The sequence below is a fragment of the Rhipicephalus microplus genome, chromosome 1, assembly GCF_043290135.1.
Source record: "Rhipicephalus microplus isolate Deutch F79 chromosome 1, USDA_Rmic, whole genome shotgun sequence".
Classification (NCBI taxonomy): domain Eukaryota; kingdom Metazoa; phylum Arthropoda; class Arachnida; order Ixodida; family Ixodidae; genus Rhipicephalus; species Rhipicephalus microplus.
Window position 1 is genome coordinate 169,561,081 of NC_134700.1, and position 17,632 is coordinate 169,578,712.

Consider the following 17,632-nt stretch of genomic DNA (forward strand, 5'->3'; position numbering starts at 1 on the left):
TTTCTTCTTATTTACATTACATTTGTTCTAATAACTTCCCCTATACATTCCTTGGCATTATTGTCTGTTAAATCTCATTAATATTGTGTCAGAACACGGAAAAACGAGCCCTTAGGTATACACTTCTTACCTTAATATATATATATATATATATATATATATATATATATATATATATATGTGTGTGTGTGTGTGTGTGTTTATTATATTTATATATTTAACATATTTTGTTGTGTATTTTCCTACACGTAAATGCTAATTACGTGTCACCCTTGCATGATTAATTATGTAGCTTCATTTCTTTTATGTACTTTACAGTGTTAATGTGTTGTCACCATTCTGTATTTCCCTTCGTTTTGTTTATTGTTCCAAAATGTTTTCTATATGTATCATATTATATTACTTTTTTTTTCTATATGTATTATACATGTTATCTTCCCCCCCCCCCTAATGCCCCACGTGGGCGCAGTATATACAATAAATAAATAAATAAATAAATAAATAAATAAATAAACCTGAAGTGAAATCGGCTGCAAGCTGCCGGACTATAGTAAAGCAAATGTGCGGAAGCCCCGTCTCCGTAGCCTTGGCTCAAATGCCAAGAAAAGCGCCGCTAAACCAACCCGCGCGTCGACGAGCCCCGCGCCCGAAATAAGAGTCAGCGAATCAATCGCGCATGCAATTCTCCCAACTCTTTTTTTTTTTTCCTTCTTTTTGTTCTTTTTTCCTCGATCAGTCTCGTTCACTTTACAATCTTTTCCTCGGCAACAAATATACGGCGGCAGCGAGATTCCGGTATACAGCCCTAAAGAAGATTGTGCCGACGTTTCTCCATTACACGCGGCCAGTTACGATGATGAGCTTTGGACGAATTGGAGAAGGCAACCCTTCAAGAAGAAAAGAAAGAAGAGTCTTGATTTGAATGAGGAAAGGAAAGTGGTCGCAATCAGGGACGCGTTCATGTTGAAATTATACCAACGAAAGAGTGGCAGTACTCACTGCAGAGGCACATATAGATAAATATGTGGAAAGAGAGATAAATTCTGCTCTCTCTATTATCCGTCGTAGTAAGCTATAGACCGATTGAGGAGGCAGGCTCAAGCTATATAGAGGCTCATAAAGATGATCCTCCCCATCTGCCGTCGCCAGCCCTGTTGCACGTCTCCCATCTCCCCCCCCCCCCCCCCCGCTTTTGGCGATCAGCGCTATATATCTATGCATCTACGATATATGTGACTAGCTCGAGCAGGCAACGCAGGGGAAGCCCGGGGTTAAACGGGTATATCGAAACCAGTGATCTGCCCACCTGAAGCGACACACGGGCTTGAAGAAAGAGGAAATAACTATACACGGGACGAACGAGGCGCGTTTCGCAAGTTACGGAGGCACCTCCACTTATACGTTGCGTCACGCTTATGAATGAGAAGAGACAGGCCAAGTCGATCTCTTTCACGAACGGAAACGACAATGTCGTGACGCGACGGAGGCCGCTGAGCCTCAGCACGCGAGCCTACACGAAAGATCAAGCGGAATGACGCAAGAGCGCGTAGTTTCTAAGACTACACTAAGGCGCAATTTTGAGGGCGAGCTTCTGAAAAAAAAAAAAAAAAGGCGTTCCTGGGCAGCCTTTTGCACACCTCTTCTGCAAGTCAGGCCGATCACCACCACAAGTTTGTAGACCGCGTGATAACGCTCCCTAATTACGGCTTTGCTACGTGTGGTATGGCGTGTTGTGCCGAATGCTTTGTACACCATGCTTTCGATATTTAGTACGCTTGATTACCATGCACGGCGCAGTTTGCTGGTTTTGCTTTAGAGGTTTGGAGTTTTTGACAGGCTAAGATTTCAAACGTTTTGTCACATGCCAGTACATTTCCCGTTAACTTTACTTGAGCGAAAACACTATGCACCATAGGTCACAAAAGGGCTCCGAAAGTACTTCATTGGACGAATAAATAATTTAGTTTATATCACGCGGTTGTACGTGTCGCAACCACGATACAATTATGGGGCGTTGCCATAGTGAGGGACTGATCATTAATTAATCTAAGACGCCCATCTAGCCTAAGTACACGGGTATTTTCGCTTCTCTCCTTCAATGCAATGAAGCCGCCATGGAAGCGAATAGAACGCGTGTCCTCGTGCTGAGACCATGGTGCGTTATGAATTAATTCATCAATTGATTAATAATTAAGTGAGTGAGTCAAAGTGATTGATTGATTGATTTGTGGGGCTTAACGTCCCAAAAGAACGATATGATTATGAGAGACGCCGTATATAATGGAGGGCTCCGGAAATTTCGACCACCTGGGGTTGTTTAACGTGCACTCGAATTCGAGGGCCTACAACATTTCCACCTCCAAGTGAGTCAAAGTGAGTGAGTGAGTGAGTGAGCGAGCGAGCGAGCGAGCGAGCGAGTGAGTAAGTGAGCGAGCGAGTGAGTAAGTGAGTGAGTGAGCGAGTGAGTAAGTGAGCAAGCGAGCGAGCGAGCGAGCGATGAACGCGACGCAAGCGCCCACCGTACCTGCGCTGCTTGTTGAGACACAAACTACATACCATAGAGTTTCCCACAATACTTGCTAGAGGGAACTCTGGCGCTAGTGTCTATGGGAGCTGCGACGCACGGCGCTTCAGCGAGCATGGGAATGATGGGTAGTATACACACATTTGTCTAATATTCGTACTTCTGGCCTGCCTTTGGCTCCGTGTGTGTTCGTGTGGCTTGGAGCTGTTTTCTTACGAAACAAGTATTAGCAAATGTTCAGCGGTTGCACTTCCCCATTTTATTATTTTTTTTTACTTTACAAATTGGCTCACGAAGTTCAAAAGCATTCAATCTTTATTTCAAAACAAAACCGAAACACAGCAATAAACGAAGCCGCAAGTACAATTCGCCGCCCGCAAGTACGAAGACAAGGCAAATGTGTGTACTACCCATCATTCCCATGGTCGCTGAACGATCGCAGCGCCAGAGTGCCCTCTAGTTAATTTTGAGAAACTCTATGCTACATACCACCAGGACTGGCTGCTCGCTCGGATGCGCAAGCCAGAGTGCACATGGCCGTAAGCGATAGGATTCGCCTCCCACGCAGGTTTATATTACACCGTATAACGTTGGCGGCTGACGTGAACCGCGGGCCGAAAAGGGCAACACTGTGGCGTTGGGCAACACGCGATCATGGCTGCACGCCTTCTTTTATCGGCGTGCCACCGGAGCTATACGCAGATTGCAACGGCGAAGCGCGTGTTTTAACAACGCAAGGGTGGGATCAAGCACCTCGCAGAACGTTTAGAGACGCAGAAGAGCGTTACTTAAGCATCGCCCGCAGCCTTTCAGGACTCTTTTGTAGAGCTCGCTTCGTCATACAGTATATCCTTTAACACGTATACCTGGATATGACCACACTGCCATTTTCCACCTCACCGGCGGTTTACGGTGTACGATACTTACATAACAATGGCAAAAAAAGAACAATAAAGTGGGGCGTAGGGAAAATTGAGCACGACACATGCACCTCTCGACCTAACTTATTGGCGCACGCAACAGCTAAAGTTGACGGGGCGTTGGTTTCACTCCAGCTACATGGTGACTACAGGTCGCAATACTTACTGGCTGGAACATTTATTTAGACGTCACGTTCTAAAACAATGAGAAAATATTGATTTTCCAAAGATGTTACGTCCCGCAAACTTTTGTTGTTGGATGTACACACTATATAGATCTCCGTCGACTATGGTGAAAGTGTAGCGTGAGTCTACAAGCGTTTACAAGTGAACAAGCTTTCTTCCTTTTGTCAGAAAGCGACATAACCCCAATAAAAAAAGGTAAGGCAGGGATCGAGAAACAATCTCTCCAATGCTATTCACCGCGTGTTTACACAAGGTTTTCGGGGTTCTAGATTGGCAAAAGTGAGGGATAATAGATAATGAAGTGTATATCTTAGCAACCTGCGATTCACTGATGACATTACCTTTATGAGTAACTCAGGGGACGAATGATAGCTCATGATTACTGAACGAAACACGGAAAGTAGAAGAGTAGGTCTGAAAATTAATATGCATAAAACTAAAGTAATATGCCACAGTCTTGGCAGAAAACAACGCTTTGCGATAGGTGGAGAGACGCTGGAAGTTGCGAAGGAATATGTCTACTTCGGACAGGTAGTAACCGCGGAGCCGAACCATGAGAGTGAAATAACTAAAAGAACAAGGATGGGGTGGATTACATTCAGCAAGCATTCTGAAATGATGAATGGTAATCTGCCACTAACCCTCAACAGGAAGGTATATAACAGCTGCATCTTGCCAGTACTTACCCATACGGAGCAGAAGTATGGAGGCTTACAAAGAGGGTTCAGCTTAAATTGAGGACGACGCAACGAGCGATAGAAAGTAAAATAATATATAGGTGTAATTTTAAAAGGTGAAAAGAGAGCAGAGTGGGTCAGCGAACAAACCGGGGTTAAGGATATCACAGTTGAAATCGAGAAGAAAAAGCGAACATGGAGCCGGGCACGTAGCACGCAAGTAGGCAAGATAACCACTGGTCCATTGAGGGGAACTGACTGGATTCCCAGAGAACGCAAACGTACGAAGGGGAGACCGAAAGTTAGGTGGGCCGATGAGATTTAAAAAAGGTTTGCTGGTATAACGTGGCAGCAGAAAGCACAACACCGGGTTGATTGGCGAATCATGGGAGAGACTTTTTTTTTCCTGCAGTGGGCGTGTACTCAGGCTGATGATGATGATTATCGACCAAAGTATAAACGCGGTTGTTGGCTGTTGTGTACAGTAAAACTTGAAAAAGCGACACCCCGTTATATAAGCAGAGTAACCAACCACTCGTGCGCTGACACTACCTACAAGTTCACGGTGCTACACACCAGGCGATCGATCATACGTCTATCGGCAATCACGGAGAACGAGCAAAAGCGCACGCACGACCTCTCCTGGAAAGAAAATGAATCCGCGTTATCTTATATGCTGCGTAGGAGACTTAAAACATCGACGATGAAGCAAAGTGCACCAGAAAAGCGTCACTCCCGTCCTGTCTTCCCAATCGCGTTCCTTGTCTAGAGCTATACTTTCGAAACGTCTCAAAGTTTGACGCATCAAGCACGTGCCAAACCGTAAGCGCCGTCAAACTCAGCCGGCGGTGAAAATACATTTACGTTGGCGTTTAGGCTCACCACAGACTCGGCACAACAGCGCCAGATAATTGCACGTGCACTGAAGGCCGCAGCAACCACATACCAGAGTTCTCTGCCGACCTCTCCTATAGGCAGCGCCATCGTCCTCAGAATCGCTTCCCCTGTTCTGGACGTAACAAACTTTTAATCAAATACACTCCACTGTTGTTGATGCCAATGACTTTCTACGCGAACTGGAAAACTTGTATTGTGTGCCGTTATTGTAATCGATGTTTTTTTTGCGTTTCCTTTTTCTTATTGCCCTTATTTTTGCTTGTTCGCTGTGTTTGCGATGTTTTTTTTAATTATTTTGTAATCATTGTATAACGCCTCCTGCATGGACCACACGGTGGTCTGCAGTATTGCTAAATAAATAAATACATAAATAAATAAATAAATAAATAAATCGGTCACCACGAGAGCCTTGCTGACAATGAATATTCATTGTTCATAATGAATAAATGAAATGAAGATTCATTGCGGACAAGGATCCTGAGGCGAAGCCGAGACACCAAAGTAAACATATAGTTTCACCAGGGTCTGCACCTTCCAAAGTTCTCACCAATGTTTCATGCCAGCCGGATCGGATTTCGTAAGAGTGTACACTGCACGCAGTAACAGACGTACAGAGCCTATGCACCACTGCATATACCCTTTCTGCCGTTGACATCCTCTGCGGGAGGGAGCTGGTCAAACTCAACGCATGCAGGTTGAACTATATGCCGTGGTGTATACGGAGGGGTAGGGGTGGGGGTAAGGGCGGTCACCTCCCCCTCCTTTCCTCGAGACTATGTCAGCACCCTCACACCCCTACCATCAGTGTCTGCCGTACACCTACACTCACCATTTAGGACCAATAAGTGGGACCATGGCGAACACAAATTAACAGTACTTATGCTGCAACGTGGTTCCTAGGATGATGGTAACTACTACAAAAACAAAAAAAAAACCAGGACCCCCCCCCCCCCCGTAAAATGAGTGGCTGGATCCGCCCGTGACTAAATGCATATCGGAGACAAACAATCCAGAACCGTCGATTTTTCGTTTGCCCGGCCAACTCTCTTACGAGAAAATCAACAAGCTCGCACACGACAATAGGCGAACTAATTAGGGAAGAAGTCGTCTCTACGCCGCTGCGGATGGGCCAATTACGATGCTTACTATATACACACCAAGACAGTACGCAGCAACGAATCCCCTGGCTTGCTTTTTACCGCTTTCGTTTCCGCCTCCCACTTCGCTCGTGTTCCTACAGCACATCTACACGATCGCGTGTCCCCTCTCCCGGAGTGAATCGCAGTCGAGAGCACATCATCAAAGAGAGTGCCGGCGCTCGCCGGCAAACTGCGCGTATATGCACGGACACACAAAGCCGCCGCAATGCAAACGGCAGTGAGCACCAATAAAAAGCGCGCTTCGCGAGCTTCGGTCGCTTTTTGTCGCGAGGAGCCTGCGAATGCCTGCCCCGCTCAGGACGACACACGCTAATTACGCCTGTACCAACCACCCACTCTATACGCTCTCGACAAGGGTGCAAACAAAGAAAGAAGCCAAAGAGCCACGCGGAGAAGCTAATTTGTCGAAGTCGCTTTCGATCGCGTGCCCAAAATGGGGATCCCATCTATACCCTTCTTCTGCGGCTCGTTCTGCCGGGACCGACATTCGTGCAGAGTTATACGAAGCGACCTGCTCACGTATGCGGGAAATTTACGACGCGCTTCCGTTCGTTTTCACCTTGCCATTAATTGTTAAGCTCACGCGACAATTGTAACAACGCGGCAACACGGTCGACAGATGCCGCGTATTCGCTGGCACGAGAGGTTTCTGCCATCAATTATACAGAGAACGGGAAAGCGCACACAAAACGGCCTCGCTTCTAACGCTGCACAAATGCTCAATAGCCGTAATATACGGGGTTTCGTGCGCCGGAACGACGATAAAATTATGAGACATGCCGCAGTGGAGGAGGAAATCTCGACCATTCGGTGCGGCCGGAATCGAACCCGCGACCGTTTCTATAGTCCGCGGCCGATCATTTGATTAATGCTCATGTGTTCACATTTCATACGAGTCGGTTCGAAAGGTTCTAGCCCATTGCTGACGACGACTTCCCTACAGGCTTCAACACAGTTCTTCCGCATTGGACTTCGGAAGTCAGTTGGCGACCCGGCGAGCCGCCATATTCAGTGGGACCCGGACGAGAAGTTCTGCCCACAGGAATCACGAATCCTATTGTTATTTAAGTTCCTTTAAGATATTTAAGCTATTTAGGATAGAGAAGCAACTTAAATAACAATAGGATTCATGATTACTGTGGGCAGAACTTCTCGTCCGGGTCCCACAGAATATGGCGGCTTGCCGGGTCGTCAACTGACTTCCGATGTCCGATACGGAAGAACTGTATTGAAGCCTCTCTTCACAGCGAGCCACTGAATAAAAAAGTGCCGCCACATCCACGAAGTGAATGATGATGAGTGGGCGAAGCTCCGGAGGTAAACCTGGTAAACCATGAATCCTCCGTACATTTTGCCCACTCGATTTTATTGCAACGCTCCCCCTAGCGTACGTCGCCGCACTATATCGAACGATGACACGCGCCATATGTGGCATCATTTCTATTTTATAACACCTCGCATCTTTCATAATCAACTACACGTACCGCCGTCTAGTTTATAACATCTTGCATCTTTTGGACGGACGGACGGACGGACGGATAGATGGATGGATGGACGGACGGATGGACGGATGGATATGGCTGTACCCTTTAGATCGGGCGGTGGCTAGCGTAATACTTAGAACTGAACGAGAGGTGGCTACATACAGGGGACGCACAGCCCACGCCTTAAGGAGCTTCGCTCCTAATAGTATGCGACTTAGGCACCAAACGCTTCCCTGTAACGTGCTACGCCGTTTCATAAGTGAACAAGGGTTGCGGCGAGAAGATGGCACGCATAACGGAGGGCGCGCACGCAGCCATTCGCAGACGCGGGGAAGAAGCGGCGGCAGCGACCTTGAGCCGTCGTCAACCTCGCGACAGGCGCAGCAGCGTGCGACAGTTTCCGACAGCGCTCGCATCGCCCCGTGACCCACCCAACCGGGTCCTCTCAATGCGCGTCCACGACGTGCGCCATTTTGCAGGCCCGTAGCCGGAAAACGCAGCGTGAGATGGGCGTCACGCGCCAATCACGCGCTGAACGCGTTCACAACACGGCGCCGGCGGTGTGCACAGCAAGCGCGACACAATTCGGTAACGGACGCGGAGTGTACGGCCTCCGGGAAGAAAACAATATGGAACAGTTTCGGCGAGCGACAGCGGTGGTTAAAAGTGGGCGCCTGTACGGGATACGATTAGTCGACACGGGTTTAGTGACTCGTCATCAGCGCGAGCAAGGTATACAGCTAGAACGGCACGCCGTGCTACTTTTACACACACACACACACACACACACACACACACACACACACACACACACACACACACACACACACACACACACACACACACACGCACGCACACACACACACACACACGCACGCACGCACACACACACACACACACACACACACACACGCACGCACGCACACACACACACACGCACGCACACACGCACACACACAACAACAACAACAACAACAACAAAACAACAAAACAACAACAATGGGTACCGCGTAGTAGTAGTTTAATTCTCCTCCTGAATGAAACAAAATTTTTACGCTGAATAGAATTTTTTTCTTACTATCAACTTTTTACTGTCTTCGACGGCACGTTGGTGCGTGTTTGGGAAACACACCGACCTGCCCAATTCAATTGTATATCATTGCCATCCCGCTTTCGTCCGCAGAGACAAGTTCTCTTAACATTATGTACAAGACGTGCCCCGTGCAGAAGCTTGCCTTCATCAGTGTTTTGCCCCCTCTGAAAAATTCATCCAGACCTTCCACAGCCTGAAGAAACAGGCAGCAGTTGCATAGGAATGCAAGCTGACGACAACCTCGCACAAGTACCCGCGCGTGCGGTGTGGGAGGGAGCGCAAACACCCCAGCGACGCGAAAACGGTCGCGCTGGCGCTGAACGAAGCCGCGTTGGTTGAAGCTGAGACCGATATGTGGAAAACTGGCATGATTAAGAAGTCCGCACTAGAGATCTATCGAACTTTTAACCAGGAAATTGCCAAGGAAAGGATCTATGATAATACTCGGGGTAGTTCTCTACTGTTTGAGGCCAGGACAGGAGTACTGCGAACCAAGACATATCGGGCCAAATACGAAGGGGTAGACACAGTATGCAGTGCGTGTGGAGAGGAAGAAGAAACTGCCGAACACTTGATAGTGTTCTGTAAAGGGCTTCACCCTATAGTTCAGGATGACGGCGCAGAGTTTTTCAAAGCACTGGGGTTTAGGGACAGGGAGGGCAAAATAGACTTTAAGTGTGTAGAATTAACTAAAAGGAGGTTATACGATTGGTGGCTAAAGTCAAGGCACGAGTGAAAATTAAACCCTTCACTGCAGAGTGCGAGTGCTCAACCTCACTATTTAAAGGAGAAAAAAAATAAATTTAGTTTTTGGTTCACTAAGTATTACGGCTTGGTGCCGTTAGCCACCGCCCCATCTAAAGGGTACAGCCATATCAATCCATCCATCCATACATGGTTGCGCCGCCTGTGCAAGCGCAGTTTGCCAATATCCCAGCGTGCGGCAGAAGCGAATAACAATCGAACACGCTTCCGTTGATCAGTGAGAATTAATATTTCATTGGCATGTAGTGAAACCGGTGAACAAATGAAGAACTACTTGCCACCCTGCGTATTCGTTTTCAGATAAGAGACAAGAAGTCTCCTACAATATGTCTATCCACCGAAGTGGACTTCCATCCAGTCTTCGGAAATCGAAAGCGAACCGACATTCAATCGATGCAACGAAGGCCCACAGCGAGTCTTTACAGACATTGGCGTAAATTATAGGAGGCGTAAAATGGGTCCGCCCCCCCCCCCCCCCCCCCCATTGAAGACAATGCTTTAGAACATGTGTTTGAGGTAGTTGACAGGTAAGTATAGCGCATGCACTTTTTTTAAAGGCTGAAAAGCTACTTCACCTGTTCAAAGAAGATTGAATAGAACATTGCAATTGCTCGAGTTTTATTTCAAAGCAAGTGCTAATTCTTATGTAAATAACGATGAAACACCAATTTAAAAAAAAAGAAATGGCCACCCTAGTCCGATTTGTGCCCCCCCCCCCCCCCCCTCTAGTGATCTTGGACTTATGCCACTGCTTGCAGAGGTTTCGCGGTCACAGTCGCTTCGCGCTTTCTTCCGGCAGCAACGCGCAAGGACGAGGCGGCAGCGCGGTTGCCCGGCGGTAAAGAAAGCGAGTAGGCGAGGAAGAAGACCCGTTTCGCCACGGCCCTGCAACGACACTGCACACGCACTCAGACACGCACTGACAAACTGTCGTCGTAAGTCCTTGACATAAATCACGCCGAACGAAATAAAACTCGCGTAAGACATCGAGGCCTTGCCAAGGTGTGCAACACTTTCGTTGCGCTATTCGGCTGTAGTGGGGAAATTTAGACCACTTCACCTCCCCCTAAATGAGACCGCCGCGGCCGTGATACAACAGCGGCGGACCACCACAATCATTGAAGAAGCTCTGAAACGCTGTCGCGTTTCTGCTAAGTGAAAGAAGTCCAGAACTCCGTTGAAAACGAAACATACTGTATACTGCTGGTATTTATTGCACTCATCTTCTTCATCTGTGTATTATCATCACCATAATACGTTAGTTGTACAGCCTCATCGTTATCGTGCATGATCATCACCATTTCGGGTTCACTGTAAGCTGTTGGCCGTCGGGTTCTCGGGACAAATAAAGGTCGTCCGAACCAGGGCCTCATATGTGGTGGAGGTGCGGGGCATGCAAAGTCCGAAATGTCCTATTTGCCATGGAACTTTATTATTTGATTAATTGATATGCGGGGTTTAACGTCCCGAAATCACCGCGTGATTATGAGAGACGGCGTAGTGAACGGCTCCGGAAGTTCCACCCACCTGGGGTTCTTTAACGTGCACCCGGGCCTACAACATTTTCGCCTCCATGGAAAATGCAGCCGCCGCATCCGGGACTCGATACCGAAACCTGCGGGTCAGCAGCCGACTACCTTTGCCACTATAGACCACCGCGGCGGAGCAGCCATTGAACTAACCGAATACGATTCTAAGGATAACATACACGAGTAATACCAAGCTATGGTTAAGCCACATTTCAGATAACCACAAACAGATTTCGTGCAAGTTGCTGTCAAACGAAAGCAAGCACCCTTCGTTCTTCTGTACCGATGTGAACGGTAACCGCAAGGCCCTTCCCCGAATTCCACAGGTTCAAATGAAGGGCACCTGGACGCCAAACGCGTCAAAAATCTACGTTTCACGAAGTTTACTGCATGGTTCGTCCAGATCATCACAACTTGAGTCTATACATAGTGCTTGCTGCTTGACATCTCGACCGCTAACAAAAGACCATGACAGTCATGGTCATCGGCAGGACTTTCTCTTGGGTGGTGCGAACTACTCTTGCATCGTGCTGGGTGGGGTGGGGGGGAGAGGTTAGAGCACTGGTGCAGCTTGGGTGAGGGGTACAGCGCTGGTGAGGCTTGAGGGCGGCAAGTGTCCCTTTCGCACCCCCACGCCGACGCCCATTACGACAGTGTGCTAGCTCTTGCGCTGTATTCGCCTTTTGTTCGCGCCGAGGATACCAAGCATACTACAGATACTTTCACGTGCCAAAATGGGAATAAGCGAGTATTTTTAAAACAATGCACCGGGACAAGCCCCGGTTGTACTCTGCGTTGGAAGCTTCCTCATTCCAGAAACCTTACGACCTTCGCTGCCGACGTTTTTTTTTTTTTTCTTTCCGTTTGTCTTTTCAGCGTTTTGTAGAGCAAGCCCACGAGGGGCTATTAAAAAAAAAAAAACCAGCCGACCACGACAGGCGAAAGTAATATGTTATGTTAAGCTTGTGCTTAAGGCCGCTTTCTTGATGCACTCATTATTTTATTGCGAGAGATATTCGGTCTGTGATGGATAATGAATGGAGCCGCTTATCTGGGGCGGCTTTGGACGTACCATCAGTCCTGGTCTTTGGTTCTTTAGTCTTCCTCAGTTATTTTGAGTTGCCTCGTTAATATCAAACTTAGCATGCGACGTGAACCATTAATGCTTTAATATCTAATAAACAGAAAATCTTGTACTTAAAGTTTTATAAATGAGAAAAGTAACCCGGCGACGAAAGTGAGATCGTTACATGAAAACTTCATTAACAAGTGTAAAGAAGGTGGAAAAATAACTTCAATTAATCTTCTTCCTAGGATATAACGCGAAATATACCTCACTTGTGATTTCTCTTGCTCAAGTGCGAATGATGTGTTTGTAGACAAATAGCACCTTCGTTCCGCGGCCTCTTTCACTCGACGCTACATTAATTAGTGAAACACACACGGAGGCAACAAACATTCCGAGGTGGCCTTGAAATAGCACAATTAGGGATGCAAATTGGGCAGCCCTAATTAGGCATGCTGCGCCCAACATTTTGATTAGAGAGTGCAACTGAACAGAAATAATCGCTTCCCGAGTTCTTGCGATTAATAACATAAATATCTTTCTCTCTTTCTTTTTCTTTGTGTGTGTAGATGCGAATTTTCAAGTGCCCGCAAAAACCGAGCGCCCCTACCCATAGTCGATTAGAATATCGTGCTCATCCCAGTGTGAAAAGAAAATACTTCAAACTTGAAAAAAAAAAAAAGACGCAATCAGCAGTCATAATAAATATGTCTCGCAAAGGGTGTGCCAATACCAAAATTTCCGAAACGAGAAGGGATGTCCGAGAAAAACGACCTGGAAATACGCAACCGAATACTTTGAATCTCGAGAACAATGAATGGTAACTGTTCAGGGAAGTGTGGGTCAAATAATTACAGTATTCGATATATTTGTTGCCAACAGCAAATGTATGTTAGTGCAAATGAGAAACGAAAAGAATGGCGATCATCGTGACTTAATAGAAAGGGGTACAATGTTATCGAATCCACGTCGGAGGAATGAAGTGAAGTCTGAACCACCACGTATCATTTACACAGAATCTAAGATATGTAGGGGTTATCAAAAATTGTGAGTTTTCTGGTATCAGCCTAGACAAGATCGTTGAATAACTCGAAACCATGATTACAGGCGGTGATTTCCGTGCATTCGTCGAAACTACTGCAGTTTTTCTTCAACAAAATTATTCACTTATACGACAATCTATAAGAAATCACTTATACGACAATCTTTCTCTACCTGCGAACAACTATATGGTGCTGGCTGGGGCTTTTTTTTTTCTTGTTATTTTCACAGCCCCGCCACAATTACTGCATCTGAACTAAACTGCTCTAGTACATACATCATTCAAAAGTGATAAGATACTCGGAGCTCGATCAGGTAGTTCACAATTAAAATGCTAATCAAACTGCAAATTCAATTCGATTTCCATTGGAAATCTGGGTTTCCCACTCATTCAACCATAACGAAAATAAGAACTTCATAACGCAGCTAAATCCTACAGACAGGAAGAGGAGGTGTGGGGGAGGGGGTATAGAGCGTGGTTCATTGCGAGGGAAATAATCATTGCTAATAAAACTTGAAACTTATGTACGCAAGGGTCTGTCAAGCAGTGTACTACATGTCTGGAATAAATTGAGCTGTAATAGGGGATGTTTAGGATTTCGGCAAAGAGGTACGAGAATGTGGGGAAGCGGCAGGGGGGGGGGGGGGGGGCGTGCCCCGGTTTCTGGACACAGCTGCATATTTCTTTAGACGCACTGCCCATGGCGAGCCCGACACAATAACCACTACGCCACACTGAAAGTCAGAGCTTCATATTATTTAAGCCCCGCGTGGTACCTCAGGGCAATCACTAAAATGAGGTCTATATAGAGACGTGCCTGAGCAAGCATTCACATTAGAAACCCGTAAAGCCACACACAAGCGAAATGAACAACCAGGAAATAATTGCCAATCAGGTCTGCAGCGTCTCCAAAATAACACCCGCAGTGTAGAGGAGGTGGGGGTGGTGGAACATTGTAATATAACAGTAGTATTGGGCCGGTGCACCACGCATATAAGCAAAAAGACGGGATCGCGATTATTGCAAAAGTCTAAAGCACGTGCTTTCGGAAACCAACGGAAATCGAACCCACGACCGCCTACTATACAACGAACATCAACAAATTTGATCAATTTGTTTTAATTTAACCACTAATAACAAATGAACCACTTCCTGCGGCATAGGCGGAGCGCCTGCTTCGTTCGAATGCTTGCATCGTTCAGCAGAGGTAAGAGAGTCATAAGCGAAAACTTCACGCAACACTGCTCCCCGACTTTCCTACGCATGATATCGGAGGACGCGCGACACACGTACACAAAGACGGTCTGCTGTGGAGGCCATCAAATGGGCCACATCAGACGGGAAAGAAAATTGGATCGTGCGCAAAATTTCGCTGAAACAAATGGACCGAGAAACCTGGCAGGTGCTTTGGGCACCGCTTCGCCCGACTTCGCACAAGCGCGACCGATGTGCCGCCAGATAGTCACACTCGAGCGATCAATAGCAGCGATAGGCGATAGTTGATCTGTACAGCACGACGACCTGACGAGATCTGATGAGTGGCGTCTTCTTCAATGCTAAGTAATCGCCCTTTCACCTTACATGCGCATCGCCTTCAAGCGAAGCAGCGGCGACTCGAAAACCGGGTCCGCTACACAACAGCATCGCAGGGAACTGCGATCGCAGGGGTGCCTGCAGCAAGGGCGTACTACGTCAGGACTGGCGAGCGGGCGGTGCACTTCGGGGTGTGCTACCACTCGTTTAGCGGCACCGCGGTCAAGGGAAAACGTAATGAGGGGTGTGCCTGGCTCAGAACTGTCCCTAATCCGCACGCAAGTGCTGTTTCGGTAAAAAATCTAAGCCTAAAGACGCAGGTTGTCTTCGCTGAGGAAAAAAAAAAGTCGATCCGAAGCTGCCTGACGCCCCGGAAAAGTAAAATACTACATACAAAATATGAACCGGCATCGAGGAGAGCGTTACGGCGAGAACACAGCAAGTCTGTACGACGGAAGGAACCGGCTTCGTAGAAAGCGACGCGAAATCAAAAGGAGGCGCGGCAGAACTGCGACGGTACTCACGGTGTGGTTGACACCCCACATAAAAACACTGAGCAGCGGCTCGTTGGCTCGGAAGAGTTTTGCCTTCTGATGTTTAGGCTTGAAGTGCTTCTTTTTCAGTCGGCTGCTGCCCTTTGTCGTGAGTCCCGACGCTATCCCAGACATCTTGGCTTCGCTAAAGCGGCTCCGCACCAAAACACACAGGAAATCGCGCGGACACAGGGGCAAAAGATCGACCGATACTACCGAGACATCCTGCTAGGAGCTGCCGATGCGGTCTCTAATGGCTCCTGGCAATGACATTTCCCAGAGAGCCCCGCTAGAGCACGTGACACAATTGCTTTTATTGATTGTTACGAGATGGCGCCACAAATCAACGCTGCAAGAGCAGTTTCGCTTTTGGTTTTCAGCGTGCTTGCCGCAATGGCTGGGCGGGAGATTTGGTTTGCTTTACCATCCGGTTGACGTGCGCATTTCAAATATAGAAGAAGCAATTGCTTTAATTATGAATATAACACATTCTTTATTCTGGAACTAACATAAGTATCATCCAAACGTAATTCAGCTTTGGTGTGGGGTGTACGTGATGGTTTCGAAATGGCCAGCCGCACGTTTTGCTACATTTGAATTTGTGTATGCGGGTGCGGGTATTTTTGAATGAGCGTTCACGTGTGTGAGCGTTTGTATGAGTAGCAATTTAGATAGCCAGCAGTCAGGGCTGTAACTAGGAGAAACTTCAGGGGGTTCTGACAATCAAATAGAAATTAGCTGTGCGACACCCCTCCCCCCCCCCCCCCCCCCCGCGAAAGAAAGTTTGGGTAGGGCATTATTTCTGAAATTGCAAAATAATTATCGTGATATCGCTCAAATATTCATTTTGTGCCTTTACAATAAAACCAACTTGGATATTTAGAACCAACATTAAAATTTATGCACACTGAAAAGCATTCGTACAAAAATACGATAACGATGGACGCTTAAATAGTCACTTAATGCATTTCATTCCGACAGTACTTTCAATCTCGAATTTCGGGTGGACCTGTCAGAGATGTTCTCTCTTCATCGTGCCACACCCCCTAGCACAATTACGTCTACAGTAGGATTGTCTTATTGCGCATCTCACTTGTTGAAATTATCTCATGTGAGAAAAAAAAAAGAGGGAGGATTGTGCATTACTAGTTAATTGGCGCGTTCATTTTTCACGTCTTGACTGTCATCGAAAACTGTCACCAATACGTTGCTATAGAAGCCAGGATAGCTGGCTTTTGGGATGGATGGTGACGAAAACATCGTGTAAAGCCACACAGAAAAAAAAGATACTAATTTCGTATATATACTTGGGTGTAAGGTAAATATAGTTAAAAGCTGCCTTTGTCCTTGGTTTATTTCTTTTTTCCTAAATTCACTCTAATGTGCCTTGTCCAGACATCAACTAATGAGTCACTTAATTCATAGATAACTGCTGATCTGTGCGAAAAAAAAAATTGTTTCGGCTGTCCCGCATGGCTCGAACGCTATCAATGCACAACGTGGTTGACGACATTCAGAATGCGCTGAAAAAGTCGATGCTTTTGTGTGTGCAAAATAAATAATAGGTAACTAAGGGGGAAATATGAACCTAGTAATACTTTGTTCACACTTTATTTGTGCTTTTAATATTCCTAACCCCGATGAAGTAGGAACAACCGTGACTTTCCGTAGCCGTTGTAGGAAGCTTCGCCACTAGACTCTACAGCAATGCGGTGCAGTTACAGCAAAACAGAAGATGTTTAAGAAGGTTCCGGAAGGTGGCTCCGTGTCGCACGTCTGCCCACAACATCATATGTTCGTCCAAATACGATATCAAACACGCAGTGAACTTAAGGAAAGTAGAAAGTCTATCGCTATTTCTCCGCGAACTAGAACTCAACCAGAAATTGGGAACGTTACCAGAATAGAGGTAAAAAAAAAGCTTTATTTTAGGTTAGAACTTAATTTCCTTAGTCTGAATGTTTCCTTTTATAAATGATGAGACCGAGGTGAAGAGACAAAAGAAAAATAAACCTTGAACAGTTTTTTGTTAAATCATAATAAAAGTTGAAACATAACAAATGTTTCTGCTCAGCATCGTCTCTTATTTTTTTTATTTAACATTATTTTTCATCTATGTTTTTGAATTCATCATCTTTAACTAACTCACTAACTACGGAGAGCTATATACAGGTCACCCAGCGTAACTTGAATCAAGGCTTTCACTATGACAATCGTTGAAAG

The 17,632-nt window shown here is 46.5% G+C and overlaps 1 protein-coding gene across 2 annotated transcripts in view; it reads right to left on the bottom strand.

Annotated features, from left to right (window-relative positions):
• The window catches only part of PIP4K (phosphatidylinositol 5-phosphate 4-kinase), a 122,421-nt gene extending 106,747 nt beyond the window's left edge, over positions 1–15,674 (bottom strand). For both annotated transcript variants that reach the window (XM_037429650.2, XM_037429649.2), the window contains exon 1: positions 15,401–15,674. In XM_037429650.2, coding sequence (XP_037285547.1) covers positions 15,401–15,544 — 144 coding nt within the window. In that variant the 5' untranslated portion in view covers positions 15,545–15,674. The remainder of the gene's footprint in view (positions 1–15,400) is intronic.
• Between the last annotated feature and the right edge of the window lie 1,958 nt (positions 15,675–17,632).